Here is a 23,035-nt window from a genome sequence, read left to right as displayed (position 1 = left end):
ATGAGCAATCTTTGACCCGGGATCAACACCTTCCTCCCTGCAGTGTCTTAACCACTGGACCACCAAGAGAGACCCTGTCATTTAATCTTGAATGACTAATGTTTGGCAAATAATTTTTTCCCTCTCATTCTTATACCATGTTGTCTCATTTGTTAATATGCTGATTATTCTGAACTGAGTGCTGGACAATGTACATGGAAAATCATAGACATAATCTGAGGCTTCAAGTACTGATATCTTTCTCAAGATCTATTAATATTTTCACTTCCGGCAAGCAATGAGGCTAGGTGCATTAGTAATCCTCCATTACCTTAATTCAGTCAGAGATTAAGAAGATGTGGTGAGAAACTCTAATCCCTTTGAGGGAAGGTAGAACACTTTCTGATTCACTTTTACTTCTAGAGAGCAGCCCTTCTTTCATTCACAATCTCAACATGAAGTCCCTAAACTGTACTTTTATCTTTAGCCTCAAGAACCTGGAGACGTCTACTCAGGAACTAGAAGATATAGCTAGAGAAAAGGTAGCCCAAAGTGTCAGGGTCACTTTCCTAAGAGTCCTTTTTCTCCCCCTAAGATCTGGCCCACACTTCTTCAGAGTCCTGTTATTTCTCTAATGCCTTGAAATAAACAAACACGTATGTAGATACATATATAAATAAACATAAACACATTTTTTAAATATTCAAATTTTGAGGTCAGGTTGGTTTCTATTAGTTGTTCTAAGCAGGAGGACTACTTCTCTATTTTTGAAAACAATTCTTTGTCAATGTCATGTGTTGTTAACATTGTCTCAGAGTTCATAACTGTCTTCACTGTAAGGTGTCCTTCACTCTTAATTTTCATATAGTGAAATATACCAATTTTTCAGTAGTCAATGATTTCATGCCTTGTTAAAGAGTTTCTCTATCTCAAAATACAAAATACTTTTTAATATCTTCTTTTGTCAAGTGTCTTCAAATGCCTTTGCCCATTTTTTAATTGAGGTTTGTGTATTTCTTTTTGAGCTCTTGAGCTTCCCCTGTTGCTCAGATGGTAAAGAATCCGCCTGCAATGCAAGAGACCTGGGTTCGATTCCTGGGTTGGGAAGAGCCCCTGGAGAAGGGAAAGGCTACCCACTCCAGCATTCTGGCCTAAAGAATTTCATGGACTGAATAGTCCATGTGGTTGCAAAGAATCAGACATGACTTTCACTTTCACTTTAAGAGTTCTTATTATACTCTGGAGAGGCCTTCTGTTAGATATACATACTGGTGACATTTTGCTCACAGTCAATGGCTTCTTTTTACATTTTCTTAACTGTATCTTTTGAGAAGTTCTTAATTTAACAAAGTCAAACTTGCGATTTTGGGCAGGGAGAGGGGCTGGGGGGGCTATTTTTGTGTGCTAAGAAACTGTTTTCTATTCCAAAGGCACAAAAATTTCTGTTTTAATCTAGAAGTTTATGTTTTAGCTTTATGCAGATTTATCATCAATTTTGTATAAGGTGTAGCGGTATAAACAAGCTTCCCAGGTGGCTCAGTGGGTAAAGAATCCACCTGCAATGCAGGAGACATAGGCAGATACGAGTTCAATCCCCGGGTTGGTAACATCTCCTGAAGGAGGGCACAGCAACCAACTCCAGTATTCTTGCCTGGAGATTCCCATGGACAGAGGAGCCTGGTGGCCTACAGTCCACAGGGTCACAAAGAGTCAGACACAACCGAAGCGACTGAGCACACAGCACATAACAATGTAAGTTGAGGTTCATTTTTTTTTTTTTTACAGTACTATTTGTCAGACCTTCTCTGATAGCTCAGTAGGTAAAGAATCCACCTGCAATGAAGGAGATACCGACTTGATTCATGGGTCAGGAAGATCTGCTGGAGAAGGGAAAGGCTACCCACTCTAGTGTTCTTGGACTTCCTTTGTGGCTCAGTTGGTAAAAAATTCGCCTGCAATACAGGAGACCTGGGTTTGATCCCTGAATTGGGAAGATACCCTGAAGAAGGGAAAGACTACCCACTCCAGTATCCTTGCATGCAGACTTTCATGGACTGTATAGTCCATGGGGTTGCAAAGAGTCGAATACAACTGAGTGACTTTCACTTTTACTTTCATTTGTCAGACCATTCTTCTGTCCTTTAAATTACTTTGGGACTTTTGTGAAAGTTAACAGACCATATGGATATGGACTCTCTATTTTGTTCCATAACCAGTAATAAATCTATCCTTAGGTCAGGATGATACCATCTTGATGACTGCAGCTTTATAGTTAAGTCTCAAATTCAGGTAGTATAAGTCCTCTGGCTTTTGTTCTTTCTTGAAAATTGTTTAGGCTGTGGGTCGTTTACATTTCCACATAACTTTGAAAATCTATTTGTTGATTACTAGCTAAATCCTCACTAGGGGATTATACCTGATTCTTTCATTATAATCACACTTCTCTTCTCTTTGTTATCAGTAATTTTTGAATATATTAGTAATAGTTGCTTTAAAGTCCTTATATACTAATGCCTGTAATTTCCAGTCTGTTTCTGTCTGGTTGTTTTTTTTTGTCCTGATCATGGATCATATATTTCAACTTCTTGAGCTGCTTGTCATCCAGCAATGTTTTCTGAATGTCTTACATTCTGAATGTTATATTACTGAGTATCTACATTCAGTGTCCTTTTTTAACAAGCACTATTGAGCTTAGGTATAATCAGCTCAATTCAGTTCAGTCGTGTCTGACGCTTTGCAACCCCATAGACTGCAGCACTCCAGGCCTCCCTGTCCATCACCAACTCCAGTTTACTCAAACTCATGTCCACTGAGTCCATGGTGCCATCCAACCATCTCATCCTCTGTCATCCCCTTCTCCTCCTGCCTTCAATCTTTCCCAGCATCAGGGTCTTCTCCAATGAGTTAATTCTTTGCATCAGGTGGCCAAAGTATTGGAGTTTCAGCTTCAACATCAGTCTTTCTGATGAACATCCAGGACTGGTTTCCTTTACGATTGACTGGTTGGATATCCTTGCAATCCAAGGGACTCTTCAAGATTCTTCTCCAACACCTCAGTCCAAAAGCATCAATTCTTTGGCACTCAGCTTTCTTTATAGTCCAACTCTCACATCCAAACATGATCACTGGAAAAACCATAGCTTTGGCTACACAGACCTTTGTTGGCAAAGTAATGTCTCTGCTTTTCAATATGCTCTCTACGGTGGTCACAGCTTTGCTTCCAAAGAGTAAGAGTCTTTTAATTTCATGGGTGCAGTCACCATCTGCAGTGATTTTGGAGCCCAAAAAATAAAGCCGTTCACTGTTTCCATTGTTTCCCCATCTACTTGCCATGAAGTGATGGGACCGGATGCCATGATCTTACTTTTCTGAATGTTGAGCTTTAAGCCAACTTCTTCACTCTCCTCTTTCACTTTCATCAAGAGGCTCTTTAGTTTTTCTTCACTTTCTGCCATAAGGGTGGTGTCATCTGCATATCTGAGCTTATTGATATTTCTCTTTATTCCAGCTTGTGCTTCATCCAGCCCAGCATTTCTCATGATGTACTCTGCATATAAGTTAAATAAGCAGGGTGACAACATACAGCCTTGACATACTCCTTTCCCAATTTGGAACGAGTTTGTTGTTCCACGTCCAGTTCTAACTGTTGCTTCTTGACCTGCATACAGATTTCTCAAGAGGCAGGTCAGGTGGTCTGGGATTCCCATCTCTTTAAGAATTTTCCACAGTTTGTGGTGATCCACACAGTCAAAGGCTTTGGCATAGTCAATAAAGCAGAAATAGATTTTTTTCTGGAACTCTCTTGCTTTTTCAATGATCCAGCAGATGTTGGCAATTTGATCTCTGGTTCCTCTGCCTTTTCTAAAACCAGCTTGAACATCTGGAAGTTCATGCTTCATGTACTGCTGAAGTCTGGCTTGGAGAATTTTGAGCATTACTTTACTATCGTGTGAGATGAATGATTTGTGCGGTACTTTGAACATTCTGTGGCATTGCCTTTCTTAGGGACTGGAATGAAAACTGACCTTTTCCAGCCCTGTGGCCACTGCTGAGTCTTCCAGATTTGTTGGCATATTGAGTGCAGCAGTTTCACAGCATCATCTTTTAGGATTTGAAATAGCTCAACTGGAATTCCATCACCTCCACTAGCTTCGTTTGTAATGATGCTTCCTAAGGCCCACTTGACTTCACATTCCAGGATGTCCGGCTCTAGGTGAGTGATCACACCTTCGTGATTATCTGGGTCATGAAGATCTTTTCTGTACAGTTCTTCTGTGCATTCTTGCCACCTCTTCTTAATATCTTCTGCTTCTGTTAGATCCATACCATTTCTGTCCTTTATTGAGCCCATCTTTGCATGAAATGTTTCCTTGGTATCTCTAACTTTCTTGAAGAGATCTCTAGTCTTTCCCATTCTATTATTTTCCTCTGTTTCTTTGCACTGATCACTTAGGAAGGCTTTCTCATCTCTCCTTGCTATTCTTTGGAACTCTACATTCAAATGGGTTTATCTTTCCTTTTCTCCTTTGCTTTTTGCTTCCCTTCTTTTCTATTTGTAAGGCCTCCTCAGACAGCTATTTTGCTTTTATACATGTCTTTTTCTTGGGGATGGTCTTGCTCCCTGTCTCTGGTACAATGTCATGAACCTCCATCCATAGTTCTTCAGGCACTCTGTCTATCAGATCTAACCCCTTGAATCTATTTCTTACTTCCACTGAATAATCATAAGGGATTTGATTTAGGTCATACCTGAATGGTCTAGTGGTTTTCCCTCCTTTCTTCAATTTAAGTCTGAATTTGACAATAAGGAGTTCATGCTCTGAGCCACAGTCAGCTCCTGGTCTTATTTTTGCTGACCGTATAGAGCTTCTCGATCTTTGGCTGCAAAGAATACAATCAACCTGATTTGGGTACTGACCATCTGGTGATGTCCATGTGTACAGTCTTCTCTTGTGTTGTTGGAAGAGGGTGTTTGCTGTGACCAGTGTGTTCTCTTTGCAAAACTCTATTAGCCTTTGCCTTGCTTCATTCTGTACTCCAAGGCCAAATTTGCCTGTTACTTTAGGTGTTGCTTGCCTTCCTATTTTTGCACTCCAGTCCCCTATAATGAAAAGGACATCTTTTTTGGATGTTAGTTCTAGAAGGTCTTGTAGATCTTCATAGAACCGTTCGGCTTCTTCAACATTACTGGTCATGGCACAGACTTGGATTACCATGATATTGAATGGTTTGCCTTAGAAATGAACAGAGATCATTCTGTCGTTTGAGACTGCATCCAAGTACTGCATTTCAGACTCTCTTGTTGACTATGATGGCTACTCCATTTCTTTGAAGAGATTCTTGCCCCCAGTAGTAGATATGATGGTCATCTGAGTTAAATTCACCCATTCCAGTCCATTTGAATTCGCTGATTCCTAAAATATCTACGTTCACTCTTGCCATCTCCTGTTTGACCACTTCCAATTTGCCTTGATTCATGGACCTAACATTCCAGGTTCCTATGCAATACTGCTCTTTACAGCACTGGAGTTTGCTTCTATCACCAGTCACATCCACAAATGGGTGTTGTTTTTGCTTTGGGTCCGTCTCTTCATTTTTTCTGGAGTTATTTCTCCACTGATCTCCAGTAACATATTGGGCACCTAACATTCTGGGGAGTTCATCTTTCAGGGTCCTACCTTTTTGCCTTTTCACACTGTTCATGGGGTTCTCAAGGCAAGAATACTGAAGTGGTTTGCCATTCCCTTCTCCAGTGAGAAGATAGGCAGCTAATTTACTTGAAAAGCACTTTGATCTTTCTGAAGCTTGGTTTTTCAACTTAGTTAGGACAGGTCTGGAGTAGTCCTTTAGACTAGGGTGAGATTAGCCTATTCCAAGGGTGGGCTGGGACCTCTACCAAGTACAATTTTTGATAGTTGTTTAGTTCATAGATTTCTCAGTAGTTTTTCTTTCTCGGGTAGTTTTCTCATAGAATCTCACCCTTTGTGTGCATAGGCTGGAATCCAGCTAAGACTCAAGGTGACCACTGTGCAGATATCTAGAGCTTTTTGTCAGCTTAGCTCGCTCCTCCTCCCAGGTACTATGTCCATAAATCCAGATACGTCAGCCTTTCTGAACCTTAACCTATCTCTTCAATTCTGCAAGAGTGCTATGCATTTCATACTCTTCTTGAAGTGCCCTTCATTGTGCCATTCCTGAAATTTTGCCTCCAGTCAAAAAGTCATAGAAATCAGAGATATTTATTTCTCCTCTCTCAGGGATGTCAATCCTGCATTGCCTGTTGGCCAATATTTGAAAATAATTGGGACTTTTTTTTTTTGTTTTTGTCTTTCCAGTTGTTTTTTGCAGAATGGCTAGTTGGATGCCAGTTACTTTAGCATAGCTGAAAAGGGAAATTTCCACCTACTTGTTTTACTAAGAGTTTCAAAGTTTTTGTTTTAGACATGTGGTACTTACCGAGTTTTGTTTTAAATATAATATGAGGTAAAGATACAACTTCATTTTTTCTCCAAATGGGTAAATATTTTTGGGGGGCTCCATTTATTCAACAGTCTCTATTTTTCCTTTGAGAGTTTATCTTTACCACATAACAAAGTTTCATATCTGTATGGATCTGTTCCTGAGCAATTAATTTTACCCCTCTGGTCAATCTGTTCATCCCTATGCTAAAAGCACTCTCTCAGTTACTTTAGTAAGTTTTAATATCTTCCAGGGTAAATCTTTTTCTTGTTCACTATCTTTAGATGGGCCTTATTTCTTCTTAGCCTTCACTTTTTCTTGAAACATTTTAGATACATCAAGTGCTATGAATAATCATGTTGTAATTGACATGGAATTGCATTGAATCAAGAAATCAATATGAGGAAAATTAATATTTTTCTATTAGGTATCAGTGCCATTAATACAGTATATCTCTCTATAATAAAATCAGTCACCTGTAACATTTCTTATAAAGTTTTACAATTTTCCTTATATAGGTCTTCCTTTGTTACATTTACTCTTTGATACATGATATTCTTGACACTATTTTTAATGATGTCCACTCTTGCATTACATATTTGGTGGTCTACTGCTGATATAAAAAATATATATAACCTTCTCTTGTATATATATCTAGCCACTGATAAACTCTATTACACCTAGCAGCCTATGGTTTCAGTCTGTCTATCCATATTGCCGACACCTGTACAAGTGACTATCGTTTCTCAACTGAATAATTGCAACAACTTCTAATTAATCTCCCAGTCTCTAGTTTTTCACCCCTAGCCTGAAGCTAAGAATTCTTTACTGGTACTGCTATCTCTCTGGCCTTGTATTCATTGTTCCTTCTCTTTTCATCTCTTCATGGTCAATCTAACTTTTGCTTATTCTTTTAGTTTCTGATTATTGTCCTCAAACACTTTCAAGGCTAGGTTAACTAGTCTTTTTGTGGGTAGAATACCACCCACAAGCATTAACTCTTAACTTAATTCTCTATTTCTTACTACCTTCAATTTTTCTGTTTCTCTAATTAAACCATAAACTTTCTGAGGATAAGCCTTCATCTTAATTTCCACATATTCCCAGAAGCTGCCACAGATATTCTAATATATGGGAGATCAATAGAAAATTGTTCAGTGAATATAAGAATAAAATCTCATTTAGACTTGAAAGACCGATTTGAAATGGTATAATCTTATGCCATTTTGCAGATTAAGAAACATAGAAATTTGCATTTGTGACTCAAGAAATGTTAATCTACCCTACTACTTTTAGAAAGGATGTTCAAAATACATGATAAATGTTTTTACTATAAAAACAAAACTTTTAAAAATTTTAAACTCATGTTTTAAATAACTACAAAACTATCACCTATAAATAAAATAAAAAAAGAATCAAAGGTCAATAGTCAACAGCAGAAAAACTTACAATTCAAATGTTAAAAGCACTGTGATTTTTATTAGGGTAACTAACCATCTGAGTTTGCTTAGACACATGATTTTCAATGGTAAAATGAAGATGCCCCAAGCAAACCTGGGGAAGTTGGTCACTCTAATTTTCATACTAATACAAACACTGACATTTATACGAAACACACGTTCAGACTGAATACTTTTAATTTTATGATAAATCATGTTAGAGAATATTTTGGACATGTTATGATTTGGGGGTCAAGCAGGCTGTATTCGAATCTCAGGATTGTATTTTTTACTATAAGCAAATTATTTGGCCTCTTTGAGAATTAAGAAATATAAATATTTCCTGACAATAGTATAAATATTTTAGAAATCCTAGAACGTACATCTTAAATGCAGAACCACACACACAACTTCACTTTCATTTCTTAAACACAAACTTGTATTAAAATCTTACCTGTGTTACTTCTTCTACACCAGTCATCTGGTACTTCTTCATCCTTTCAAACACTGAATGATCTGCACAACCCCCCTGTGGACCATATTTATGGGGATACTCTAAAACACAAAGAAGAAATGCTATTACTGTCACATGTTAAGATGTTACCAATTATCTTACAAACAAAAATGTATCTGTCATAATTCATGAAAGCCATAAATGCTTATTGAGCACCAATGGGAAAGGCCTTATGCTAGGTATTCTAATTTTAAAATATGACAAGTGAGGACTTCCCCGGTGGTCCACTGGTTAAGAATCCATGCTCCCAATGCAGGAGGTCCAGGTTTGATTCCTAGTCAGGGAATCAGAACCCACAACTAAGAGTTCACATGCTGCAACCAAAGATCCCACATGCCACAACTAAAACCTGGCATAGCCAAATAAATAAATAAATTTCCTTTTTTAAAAAGTCTGGCAGGTTCCAAAGTTCTCCGTCAACATCACGGGTCTCTAGGTTTTTTTCATATGAGTGATTTGTGAGTTCTAAAAAAGAACAATAATCGTTCTTTATTCTGGGTTTAAATTTCCAAACGTTGCCCACTTCAGATATATAGAGCATTTTAAGAATGAATTTACTTCATTTTGTAATTTATAACTTTCCCTTCAAACACATTAAATTTCCTATTCTGTGAATATATAAAACTACTTCAATCTGAACTAGTTAGGCTAATATAATATTTATTTGTTTGAATTCCTTCAATGAATACCAACTAGCCTTAAAGGAAAGTAATCTAGAAACATGCTCCATGGCGTGGTAAAAGCAGACTGAGTTTAAACTTCTTCAGTGTATAATTCAAGTGAATGCTTTACAAAGCAATAACTATTTTATTATCATTTGTTTTCCTTTTCTAATTAAACAGTGATTAATTTTGCTTTAACTGAATTGTTTCTATGTACAGACAGCTGTTCAATTTAGTGTAGTCATTTAAAAGTTTATTCCACTCTCTCAGTTCACATACTTCTCCCTTGTTAAGGTTTGCCTTAGTTCGTGAACATATTTTATAACTCTATCTAGTACCCATAATTAGGAGAACTGTCAAAATAAAATACCAAGACATGGGCGAGAGGGGAAGCACTAAAACATCTATAAGCAGCTATAGTTATAGTATACAGAATAATAATTAAAAAACACTTTCCTAAGTAAATCTAGAACCTAAAGTAGACACTAGTGACCTATTCCATCGGAAATACTAATTAAATATTACAATATAAATCTAAACTGGCTGGTAGGAGGCAGGGGTTATGCCTACCCAACCTATCTACACTGATACAGTAGCTCTGATTTAAGCTTTAGTTTTTACCAGAAGTCAAGACTGCAACAGCTGTAAAATTCCAATCAACAGATGTGGAAGAAATGACAGACTTAAAAACTTACCGTTTTATAACTCCATATGCATAAGCTGATATGGGCAAGGATCACCCACTCCCAGGTGGCACCAGTGATAAAGAATCTGCCTGCCAATACAGGAGATGAAGGAGACCTGGGTTTGACCCCTGGGTCAGGAAGATCCCCTGGAGGAGGGCATGGCAACCCACTCCATACTCTTGCCCAGGAAATGCCAGGGACAGAGGAGCCTGGCAGGCTACAGTCCATGGGGTTGCAAAGAGTTGGACACGACTGAGCAACTTGGCATTAAGGGGTACCAAAGCCATTAGGTCAAAATGTACCATAACAGGCTATTCAAAGTTCCTGAAAGTATCACCCCATAGGTAATCATTAAGTTGTGTCTGACTCTTGTGCTCCTCCATCCTTGGGATTTCCCAGACAAGAATACTGGAGTGGGTAGCCATTTCTTTTTCGAGGGGACCTTCCCAACCCAGGGATTGAACCTGTGTCTCCTGCACTGCAGGTGAATGTGAATGGCTGGAAACAGACTAACTGAGAACGGCAGGAGTAAAATTGGCACCAACTAAAGTAGCCTAGATTCCTGAGTCATTTCTTGAAAAAAAGCTGACCGATGATGAATATTCACATTAAACTGTTACAATAGTGAGAAATGAGTTTTCAGTGCCTTTTGTCGTTTAATTTGGGACTACCTGGTACTGCAGGCAGCATCACCTTATACACAGTAAAAAGTTTTGTTAAGGAGAATAGAAGAACTCATTCTATATCTGAGCTGTGCTGGAATTTAGCAAAGTTTTCCTGTCACAGTCAATATCAAAATAATCTTGGCCCAGCATATCAGAAAATGTTTAGCAGTATTAGTATTTACCACTATTTCCTGCATATTTTCATCTTAAACTAGTTTTCATTTATCCCAAGATACAACTTTTGCCCCCCAAAAAATCAGTCATATAGTTAAGACTGATACCTACATAGACTCTACAACACTCAGATTAAACATTTTGCATGTCGAGAGAAATAAGTGCTATTATCATTTTTCAAACAGTTTTTTGAGAGAATTTACTAAATCAAGATTTTCAGTTTTAGAAACCAAAAAGCTGTGAGGTTCATTAGGAATCTAGTTATAAGTCCCCCACATAACAAATATGTCAAAACAACATTTTTTGTTTTCATATATAATTCAGTTTAACTAACACACTTCAAAATAAAGTGAAATCAGTTGATATGCCTGATTTTATTCAAATTTAAGAAATACCAAATATCATAACATAATCATGACAGATACTAGGATTTACCTTTCATTCAAAGCATACCATAAAATGTATTTTGAATCTCCTCCTACACAGGCATAAAAGAGCTGCTACAAAGTACTTCTGGAAGAGACCATTTCCTCGCCAACACGTGAACAAAACATTTAACTAAACATCTTACAAAACTGAGGAATGTAACAAAAATATCCCTATCTTAAACAACTGTAACATCATTTTTAATGCAATGATAAGGGAAGTCAACAAACAATATATATGTCTGATTTTTATATAGTCAGCATTCCCTATTATATAGTATCCTAATAAACTATATCTTTCAGATATTAATAATGTTGAATACTAAGCACATTGTCACTCTGTATCATCAATATACTGGTACTGATACTAGGCATGTGACTGTTAGGATTAAGGTAATCAAGTAACTACTGGGTATCTCATCTACTTGATAAAATACATAGTTGATTTATATATGCAAACATATACAGATATATACACATGTATGTATTTGTGACATCGTAAATACAGGTGATATTGGAGTCAATCTCTTCCCTACCAGTCCTCCACATGATCAGAAGTCAGGCAAGTACTGGTATAATACCATACCATCAATAGGCTAATGTCAGCAGGAGTTGACAGGAAGCCAGTAGAACAACAATCCATACAGCAGGCTACTACTCCCCAGTAAAAAGGTAGCCCGGATTCAAAAGTAAGATTGCCCTGCCCCTATCTCATTCCTAATAGGCTGCATTTGGCTGGAATCAAGGGAGTCCTTAATGTTCCACAAAATCACTTCCTCTGGTCCATCATGACAGGGGTCAAGAGAATCATTCTGCAGCACTCCTCACCTCTATCAGCAGAATTCCAGCAAATACCAAGGGAAATCCCAGAACTCTCCCTGTTCATAGGAAGACATTCCCCTGACCCCCACTTCCTTAAACACTCACAACTATCTACCATTTTCTGCCTTGGGCCCATTAGCTCTATTTTCATTGGGGCTCAGCTTTTATGGTCATGAGACTATACCACCAAATACTTCAATTTACTATAAGTTTTTGCAGCCTCCAAATCACTACCTCCCTCTATTATCTTATTTTTAGCTCCTAATTCACCATCGCTCTCTCAGACACCACTCCATCATAATTCTTAGTGATTTCAACATTCAGGTTGATGACACTTAAATACAGTCATACTACCTTTTCTCCAATGGTCTTCTCCAAGCTCAATTTCTCACTTACGCAGTCAAACTTTTGAACCTGTCAACACTAATTACTGAAACCCCTTCTTTATCCCAATTTCCTCATCCTACTTTCTTTCCACCACTCCTCTTTTCAGAACACTCCCCCTTAGACTCCAGCAATCCTTCAACATTTTGAAAACCCTTCAATCCACCAATGCTACTACCCTGTCCACTACTGCATATTCTCTTTCTCCAGCTTAAATCCCAGAGTCAATTATTATTATAATTACTCCATTCATTTACCTTTAACCCCCTTGCCACCTCCTCTTCCCAACTCTCAAACAAAACCTGTTAAAATGCAACTCTCTACTAAAAAAAAAAAAAATTCAACTCTACCTGTACCCCTCCAGTTGAACGGAGCTGGAGAAGAAAATGGTAACTATAACTATTCTCATTCAAAAATTATAATTTGTAACTTCAAGCAGTTCCTTTATGCCACCTGGCATTTCCAGAGACCCTTCTCAATCCTATTTCATTGTTTAACTTTACCACATTAGTTGTTCAGTCCCTAAGTCATATCCGACTCTGTGACACTGTGGACTGTAGCACGACAGGCTTCCCTGTTCTTCACTATCTCCCTGAGTTTGCTCAAACTCATGTGCATTCAGTCGGTGATGCCATCCAGCCATCTCATCCTCTGCCACACCCTACTCCTCCTGCTCTCAGTCTTTCCCATCATCAGGGTCTTTTCCAATGAGTTGGCTCCTACCACATTAGTACAGGCAATAAAACTGACCAAGCAAGCTGAGACTATGCAAAGTGATCTTAATAATCAACGGAGGAAATTACAACTATTCCATGACCTTCAAAAATTTTTGTCAAAATATTGAAGCTCTATTATTTATAAATGTGTAGGGAAATAAAAAAGACTATTTATATTTAGTACACCATAATATAAAACATTACAAACATCAAGAGTTAGTATATTTAAAAGAACTAAAGTGTTTTACTTCTTTGTAAATTGTATTTTATATATCATGAATTTTAAATATACATTCTTTTGGAAAGCCTGATATTTAGGATTAAAAAAAAAAAACTCCAAAGCCACAAAACAGTATTATATATGCTTCAAAATCTGTCAGCACAATACTCTCTCAATAGAAAAAACAAGAAACAAGTATAAAATGTTTCCCATATACCTTCAAAACTTCTAAAAGAGCCTATTTTCCCTGGTCACCACATAAACTATGAAAATGGACAATGACATTTCCCTCTAAAATTACTGACAATATAATCCCCATTTCTAGAAAAAGCCTTTGTTCGACTAATGAATAAGCCCTCATTGAGATGCTAAATCATAGGATGCACTGTAGTTCCCCTGAAAAGGCCAAACAGCATATTCTTTCACAAAGAATGAGTCATTGGTGTAGAATATTCAGCCTATTTAAAACAAAGATCAGCTTTAAATCTAAGGCCTTTCTTCCAGTTCCTCTGCATGCCAACCTCTTGCTTTTGCTTTGTTGTAGGAGGCACAGATATAAATAATACATATATTGTGATACCACCTCAAGCAGGAAATAGCTCTCATTAACTCTCAATCATCCACTTCAGGAAGGGGAAATATTTACAGTTCAGATCATCTGCCCCAACAAAGTCACACATAAAACACCCACTTCGCACTAGATACTAACTACAGTAGACTTAACGTCCTCACTACTCCCAGCAAGTCATCCCTCCCTCAATGTGACTGCCAGGTTAGGAATTTTACTAAGGATCCTAAACCTTAGCTATGAGATAACTCTAACAATCAAAATTTGGTGTAATTTCTCTAACAATGAAACAGTTTGGTGTCATTTCAAGGGGCTCCGAAGAGCTTTGGTAAAATAGTCCTTTATGTCTCAGTGCAGAGAAGAATTCAGTGAGAGCAAAGTGATAGATAAGAAGTGATTTATTAGAATAGGACCCTTGTGAGGCTTACAAGCATGCAGGGAGAAATGCCACGTCCCGAGTAATTACGGGGCTAGTTTCATAATCAGGAAAAGTGGAAGGGGTGGAAAACTTCCTTGTCTTTCTTGAGTAGACATCATGTTTCATTAGTTTCTCCTCCAGGTTGGGCAGGGGGATTTTCTTATCCCTACATGGTCAAGCTAAGTCCACAAATTATTGTGTTTTATGTGTACAAACAGCATGTTCTAGGGACCATTAGCTTACTGAGCTCACTGGGCAATCAATATGTGGGTCTCATCCCACCACTATTTTACTGTCTGGGGCATGTCCCATGCTTCTGTTGCATGGTTTTGTTGCTAAGAAAGCTGGCTTGGTTTTGTCATTAAGCAAACCTGCTTTCTTAAGTAATCATTAAATTATAGGGATCTCTCACTTTTTTTCTACTTAAAATCCTCTAGGCAGGATTAACTATCTAATCATCATTTGTCCCTTTACTCTGTCTCTATCAATAACACAATATGAATCACTAAATTCAATCAAATGACCCAACTTTTATGCTAGTCAATGAATTTAAAAGAGAGTGGCTCCATAGACAGTTACTATACAAAAATGTGCTTTGCTAGTATCTGAAAGGTAGATAGGCGAGGTCCTTTCCCATGAAAATGCCATTTATTCCCAAAGTTGCCAAAAACCAGCAAGGATTCACCGAAACAGTAAAAAGAGGAGGAGGCTTTTTTTCTTCTTCTTCTTCTTTTCAAGGAGAGATGGTGAATTTGAAGGAATGGAAGAACGGGTCAGGCAGCCCCCAAATATCCTTTCCCCTTCTAATTCCAGTGAACAGAGGTCCTTTTCTCCCTTTCCCCATCTCTCACAACCAGTCTCTATTTGGGGAGGGTGGCGAGACCAGGAAAAGAAAGATATAGTATGAATGTCCCTGGGAAGGAGAGTAAGCTAAAGAGGTCCCCTTTTCCACATGCTCTCACAACACTGATCTCCAAGGAAACAGAAACTTGGAGCTGGTCCAGGCAAGTCCCTTCCCACCTATAGTTTTTAAGATGGGCTGGTGTTGGAGGCCAGGAGAGTCATGGGTATCAGGTCAATAGGAAATATGCTGCTCTATTATTCTGATCAGCAGACTCTAGAGGGCATTAGGACAGAAACTCTGCCTTGTTCATCACTGTATCCAAAATATCTAGAAGTGTCCTGTACAGATTAGACACTCAAACAATACTATTAAGCTATCATTAAACCTGTATATCTTAAAACTGAAATGGAATGAAAACTTGTATCATACTGATTTAAAGTGACTGTTAGTTCCATTTATTTGATTTGGCACTATAAACCTATACACAGAAAACAGGTCACTCCAGGCCAAAGAGGCTAGTTTCTTTTCTGAAGTCCCTGAGCTGCAGCAGCTAAAAATAAATATGGTCCTAGCCAGAATAACATTTATCTTTCTCCTATTATCACAGATTCTTATCTCCAGCAGTCAAAAGTCTACCCCATCTTCAAAGTTGAAGTTAAATGCCACCTCCACTGGGAATCTTCCTATATATTCCCATGGGTCCCCCAGTGCATACTAGTGCTTTGATGACATTTCTGATACAAAATTTATCACATTGTGACTCTCAATCATTGACTAAGAATATTCCTGAAGGTTTAAAAAGAAGTCTCAATGGTTCCTCAATATTCCCAAATCAATAAACACTTGCTAAATTTAATTTTTCAGTCAGCAGCTGATTTCCACATCTCTTTTCAAAGGTCATCAACTAAAGATCTGTAAATTGTTGGCTCCAACAACATCCTTTTAACCTGCATTCCACCTGCAATAACTAGGCACTGTCTATCATTATGTTCTAAATCTCTAACTACTTTACAGATTGACTATAAAATAGGGCACATTCAAAATTAGGGCCTGTATGCACATAAATTTCCTAAATAAATGTCAATGTTATTCCTAATTTTACTAATTTATTTACAAAACTAATAATGGGAAGGAAAAACTATTATTTACCAAACATAAGCAATACAAGAATAAACGGCACAATATATACAATCAAAGAGCTTACAGTCTAGCTGGGGTGTCAGATATGTAAACAAGAATTCCATTTAATTATCTACTTGCTAAATATTAAGTCTCTCTGCAATCATCCACAATTTATTAAATAATGGTTGAATTTACTCATCTAGCCAACAGCAATTTTCCTTCCATGCCTCTTCTCAAAGGTCATCATATAACCAATGATCTGTAAATACTGAATTCAAAACATACAGAGGACTCACCAATATACCAATCGAAGTAAAGAGAGGATACCCAGAACTAAGGGGCCAGAAAAGGTTTCCAGGACATTATACTTGGATTATATTTTGAAGGATGAGTGTGGGTTTGGCGAAGAGAGAATTTATACGTAAGTAACATAAGATGAGCATTCGTTCTGCTCTCTTGTTTCTACAAGGCTTGTCTTAAATTTCCAAAATGCCCCCTCTTTAGAGCTAAGAAGCCAGTTTTAAGGAGTATATAACATATAATTGCACTTATGTAAAATGCTAGATAATGCAAATTCACCTACAGATTGGTGCTTGAGGAAAGAGAGGTGGGATGAAAAGGAGGACTACACTGAGGAGAAGGAAGCAACTGGGGGCAATGAATATTTATACCATTCTTGATTATGGTGACAGTTTCACAGATACATACATATGTTTAAAATTACCAAACTGTATACTTTACATATTAACAGTTTATGTCAATTTTTCCTCAATAAAATTGTTTAAAGAAAGATGAGACAACCAAAGACAATGTATAAGCTTCAACTGCATCCTATATATACATTTTTTTTTTTAATGTCACTTTTGTGGAGCAATTAGAGAAACAGGCCTGCAGACTATATTAACACATTATTACATCAATGTTAAGTTTCTAGGTAGAAAAGTATAAATCTGTATGACTTTCTTAGAGCATCATCTGGCAATATACAATATGCTGAGGGGGAAAATTATGCACAAAAATGTGTACTGCAGTAATAAAAAAAAAGAGTAAACAATCAAAATGTCCATTTAGTTGATGAGTTGATAAATAATATATTCATCAATGAGACAATGAAATACTATGCAGGCATTAAAAAGGTAGGGCTAGCCTCATGTTCAAAAAAGATAGGGCTATATTTATTGGAATAGAAACAAATATAAGGTATTTATATTTGACACACTTCATCTTCTAATTAATTCACAAGCAAAAATGTCTATTTTATATAGTCATTTCATAATCAGAAAAGCTAAGAATATTTCCAGCTTTGGAGAAAAAGTAGTTTTGAATTATCAAATTTTAGAAGAAATAAGGAATATTAACAATGTAACACCTTCACTTTATAACATGAAGAAAATGAGACCCAGAAAAAGAAAGTTCCTTACTTGCCTAAGGTCACAAAGCTATTCTAAAACATCATCCTGATTTCCCCTCAAACTACCTTCTCATACACATGCCATGCCTCAGTTCTCTGACACGTTACCTCTCGTGCTTTTTCCCTAACATGTCTCTCACTAACTTATGTGATTTTAAGTAAACGAATTAAACTCTAAAACAGTTTTAACTGTTGATCTACAAGGTCATCTTTAAATCTATGATTCTGTAAGGGAGCAAAATTTGACACTAGAAAATGTCTTTCATTGGTATTTTTTTAGCTTTAATTTTTATTTTCTTAAGTTATGAAAGTACAATAACATATTTATAGGAGACTTGGAAAATACAAAACAAGTTTACATAGAGTTTCACTAAATATTACAATTATTTTTTAAGTGGATAAACCAAGATCTTTATTTGGAATTTCAATACCAAAGTCTCAAAAATTAGAAGAATGAATATAGAGAAGTAGAAGGATATAGTAAACCTGAAAAGCTCTGTGAACCAATTCAATGTAATTAAGATTTATACAATTTTCACACAACAGTAGGATACAAATTCTATTCAAGTTCCCATTAATTTTAAACTAGGAGATACTGGAACATACAGAGGGACATAAAACAAGGTGCAAAAATTTCATGGTCTAAAGGTATTGAAATCACACAGTCTTTCTCTTATCACTGTGGAATTATGTTATAAATCAGTATCAAAAGATATTTGAAAATAACCCACATATTTTCAAGTGCGTGTGACATTTACAAAGAAAGTGCTTCAACTTGGCCATCAAAAACCTCAATAAAGTTAGACTGAAAAAAACACAGAGGGTGAATACAAAGATGAAAGCATTTAAATGAGAAATTAGTATCAAAATGAGGAATTAATATTCAAGATACTTTAAACAAAATCCCACGTATCTGAAAATTAAATTTCTACTATTAAATGATGGGTGTATTTAAGAAGCCATAACAAGAAAAATTAGAAAATACCTGCTATAGAATGAAAATGAGAAGAGAATTTACCAGAATCTGTTGCATGCAGCTGAAGCTGATCAATGCAATTAAATACCATGCAAAGTCTTGAAGAAGGTATGAAAACAAATAATGGACACTGGTGTAAAATTTCGTGAAATTTGAAGAAAATCTGTACTTAGTTATTAATACTGTGTCACTTGTTAATTACCTGTTCATTTGTTTTACAACATACTACAAAATGTCTTTCTTTGGCATACAGATTATTTTAGACCAATTATTTTTAAGAAAGAGGAAGGACTCAAGAAATCTTTCTTTCTACCTCCCCTTTAACTGCCTGAAAGAACTCAGATAAAGGGCCTGGTCTAGGAAGAGCACTACCAACACAGAGATCTACAGAACACGGCGCAGGGGTGGCAGGAGGAACTCAGCGGGGCCTAGAAATCAAGGCCCTCTCTGTGTCCCACTGGCCCTGCGTGGCACAGCAAACACCTGCTGACCCAACATTTGCTCTCCCATCTTCCTGTAATTTTTTTGCTCCCCTTTTAACTACCAAACCCTTAGCCTCTTCACCTCTGAAATGCCATATAAACCTCAACAGCCTAAGTTGTTCTGGGGTCTCATTTTCCTGACGGAGACCTTGTATGTACATAATTAAATGTGACTTTCTTCTTCTTCTTTTAAAATTCTTAGATCAGCTAGAAGAACAAAAACGGAGCACAGGGAAATTTTTTTCCTTCCCCAACAAAATCCAAGACTCTACAGTTGCTGAAAGCAGCAAAATCCACATCAATGAATTCCTAGTCTAAAATTTGAATATAAACATAAGATACAAGATTGCTTACCAAGATAACTAATCTCCAAATTTATAAACCATGAACAGAATTTTTACATGTTTATAATAAATATGATACCACAATGTAAAGCAGTTCTTTATAGGGCTCAAGTCTTAGACCAATGTCTTTAGACACACTTATCAGGTCACTAAACATAAATATCAAGCACTGAATTGTGCTAGAAGAGATGTGAAAAATAAACATATACACACTTTTAATGCTACTTCTATTAGTTTTTCTATAAATCATCACTCATAAAAGTTGAACCTGAAATGTAAATTTACTCTATTTTCCAGTAGCAAACATAGCCATACTTCTGCAAAATCAATGATACCAAAAATAAAGACTTAGCTTTCTCCTAATATTTTTAATCCTCACAATAATTGTCTTTACTGTCAATAAGTCCTTTGACTTTAGCCCCTTTAAACAAGTCTCTCCTAACTTACAATGTAACTAATAATGTACTGGAGGAAGTCAGGATACATGGATCCTTGCCATGAAAATATCTTGCCCAAGCTGTTTAAAAAGACTCTTTAGGCTTCAGTTTTGGGCTTCCAAGGTGACACAGTGGTAAAGAATCCACCTGCCAATGCAGGAGATGCAAGAGATGTGGGTTTGATCCCTGGGCTGGGAAGATCCCCTGGAGAAGGAAATGTCAACCTACTCCAATATTCTTGCCTGGAAAATTCCATGGACAGAGGAGCCTGATGGGCTATAGTCCATAGGGTCACAAAGAGTTAGACACAACTGAGCATGCACACAGACTTCAGTTTCCATGATCTTAAAACTTAAGAGTTTAGAAGTAATTCTAGTGCCTTTTGCACCAGTACAAAAATTACATAATTCCATTAAATTCAGAACTATCAATACATCAATCTTCCGGTCTATTCCAAAAAACTCTTTTTCACAAACAGCTTGCTGATGAGGTATGAAGAAGAAACAATGCCCCCCAAAAGAAAATCCTTATTTTTTAAACACACATGTTTATGAAGTCTTAATTTAAAACTTTCATTCTTCTCACTATCAAATCAAGTATCTATAAACTTTTTCCAAACTCTCAAAACCTGTAACAGTATAGTGAGAACATATTCAAACTGCATCCTTAATACAATATTCAGGTGTACAATGAACTAAATTTCTTATTCAATCTCTTTGTAAAACTATAAAAAAACACTGCAAAACAAAATCATGAGGTAATATTTCTCAGAAGAAAAAGAAAAAAAATTTCAAATATAATTTTACTTTCTAGGGTGAGTTTCAAAGCTGTTTCATAATGTAAGAGCTTTGTTATTTTTAAATAATCTATGTTTCTGAAATGATCATTATGCAGCTAAAATATTTTCTATTTATGTTTTTAAATAAATATGTATATAAATATACTTGCTAACCAATCAAAAAATGTCTTCATTTAAAATGTCTTTAACTTGAGTCTTATTTACATACATAAAATAAATTATGATTGAAAAATATGAAAGTGCTGGGCATATTTTCTCCAAATTCTGCAAAAAGAATCAAACCCCTTAAATGTGTTCCTGATTAAATATCTCACATTTCTAATTAAATATTTTTCAAAAAGCTATCATCTCTCACAGCCTTCTCAACTTTTCTTCATTTGTGCCTGTGGATTGTTTGAAGAAATTATATTTCCCTAGAGATTAACTCAGGAAAAAACAAAAAAAGTCAACAATGCCTCTAAGTTTTTATATTTCTTTCAAATATTATCAGTGTGCTTAAGAAAATTAAGTATTTAAGACCAATGCTAAGTAAAGCAAGTTTATAGACTGAGAATAAACTTGTATACACTATGGAAGTTCTGAAGTCATGGGCACTTCCAGTCACAGTTGAGCCATTCTGTGACTGAATTATCAACCAGAACACTTCATTCCTTAATCTTTCTAAGTGTCTACCACTGTCTGTCACAACTTCAATACACATAAGCATATTTCTAAGCTCCAGATTGGACCTTAAGCACAGACAGAAACATTTCAAGACAAATCCTCAGAATTTCCTGTGACCTCTAGATGAACAAAATCAATCAATATATAATATCAGATATGAAAAATGCTAGTCATTATCAATACTTTCCAACTCAATTCTTCCTTCCCTCGTTTTCTTCTATTCCTTGTCCCTTCTTCTCACTAACAGTAACACAGAAAGAGTTGAAAGTCTTAATGCCTATGAGAAAACTCATTTATGTTCACAACTTCCAAAACACAGTATGGAACAAATTGTTTTTTAAGGTTAATTAAAAACAATATCCTTACGTTTCAGAAATAGAGACTTTTACATGAAGGAGTCATTCATCTTGAAATGATTAAGTAAAATTCAGCAGTCTCAATTTTTCAGAATGAGAAATAATGTGTCTTCTCATTGAAACACAAGATAATGAAGCTACAAGTACAGTTTCAGCTAGCACACAGGCTGAAAGTAAAAGTATCCTACTACTATATGAGGCACAAGCAAATGCAAACTCTCTGGGCTTCTCTATACCACCCAAAAGACAATAATCCGAAGTGAAAGAATTTGACTCTCACTCTGAAGCGTCAAATATTTACTTAAAATACCTTTTAATTCAGAGGCAAAATAGTTCTTTATAAGTACAGCATGGAAAAATTACTTAGACCTTTGCCTCTCAGAAAGGTAGTACACAAAAGGGTACAAAGGTCCACTATTCATGGCTGATTCATGTCAATGTATGACAAAAACCACTACAATACTGTAAAGTAATTAGCCTCCAACTAATAAAAATAAATGGGAAAAAAAATAAAATAAAAATAAAAATGAGTAAAGGATCTGAATAGACATTTACACAGAGAAGACATACAAATGGCCAATAAGAACATGAAAATTGTTCAATATTATTATTATAGTACTTTTATTATTATCAATTATTATCAATAATTATTATTATTATTATTAATCATCAGAGACATGCTAAACCACAATGAGACACCACTTCATATCCACCAGGAGGGTTAAAATCAGATGACAGATAATAATAAGTGTTAGTGAATATGTAGAGAAACTGGAACCCCCATACACAACTGATGAGAATGTAAAGTGGAATTGCTGCTTTGGAAAGCAATCCAGCAGTTTCCTAAATGGTTAAACATAACTACCATATGATATGTATATGCTATACACTCAGGAGAAATTAAAACATATGTCCATACAAAAATCTCTACATTAATACTCATAGCAATACCATTCATAATAACAACAACAAAAAAAATCCACTATTTACCACTATGTAAACCAATTCCAAGCACTTATACAGACATTCCTAAAAGTACTCGTATTAGTAAGATTAGCAGTATAGTTTATGGTATAGAATAGTTTATGGGACAATGTTTTTTCCAGTTTCTTTGAAATAAACTGGTCCAAGAGGTAGAGAACCAAATGGTATTCTTACTCTGTCATAACTGTTCATACCTCTTTGTCCTAGAAGAGAGTGCTTTTTAACCACCTAAGCACAGAATTGAACAAGTGAGAATTTTAAGCTGGTAACTACATGTAGTTACCACCTTCATGTCAAATTATTGGCACTTAAGTAAATTATATCAAAGCATCTAGAAGTTATTAAGTATTTTCACTGAAAACTGGCTCTGTGTTCCTGTATACAGGAATGGCCTCAGAAGCCATTCCCTAAGGTTCTCCAGGACAGCAGCATCTTATTCCACGGTAGTTTCATATATTCAGGCCTAGAGCTGCAAGAACAGCATTA

General features: G+C 36.2%; 1 protein-coding gene across 2 annotated transcripts in view; it reads right to left on the bottom strand.

Annotated features, from left to right (window-relative positions):
* ADAM10 (ADAM metallopeptidase domain 10) overlaps nt 1-23,035 on the bottom strand; it is a 140,137-nt gene that overhangs the window by 46,580 nt on the left and 70,522 nt on the right. For both annotated transcript variants that reach the window (XM_020882515.2, XM_070469225.1), the window contains exon 5: nt 8,332-8,432. In XM_020882515.2, coding sequence (XP_020738174.1) covers nt 8,332-8,432 — 101 coding nt within the window. The remainder of the gene's footprint in view (nt 1-8,331; nt 8,433-23,035) is intronic.

Source organism: Odocoileus virginianus, chromosome 6 (genome assembly GCF_023699985.2).
Source record: "Odocoileus virginianus isolate 20LAN1187 ecotype Illinois chromosome 6, Ovbor_1.2, whole genome shotgun sequence".
NCBI lineage: Eukaryota > Metazoa > Chordata > Mammalia > Artiodactyla > Cervidae > Odocoileus > Odocoileus virginianus.
Note: the sequence above shows the minus strand (reverse complement) of the source record. Positions and strands in the feature narration are given on the sequence as shown.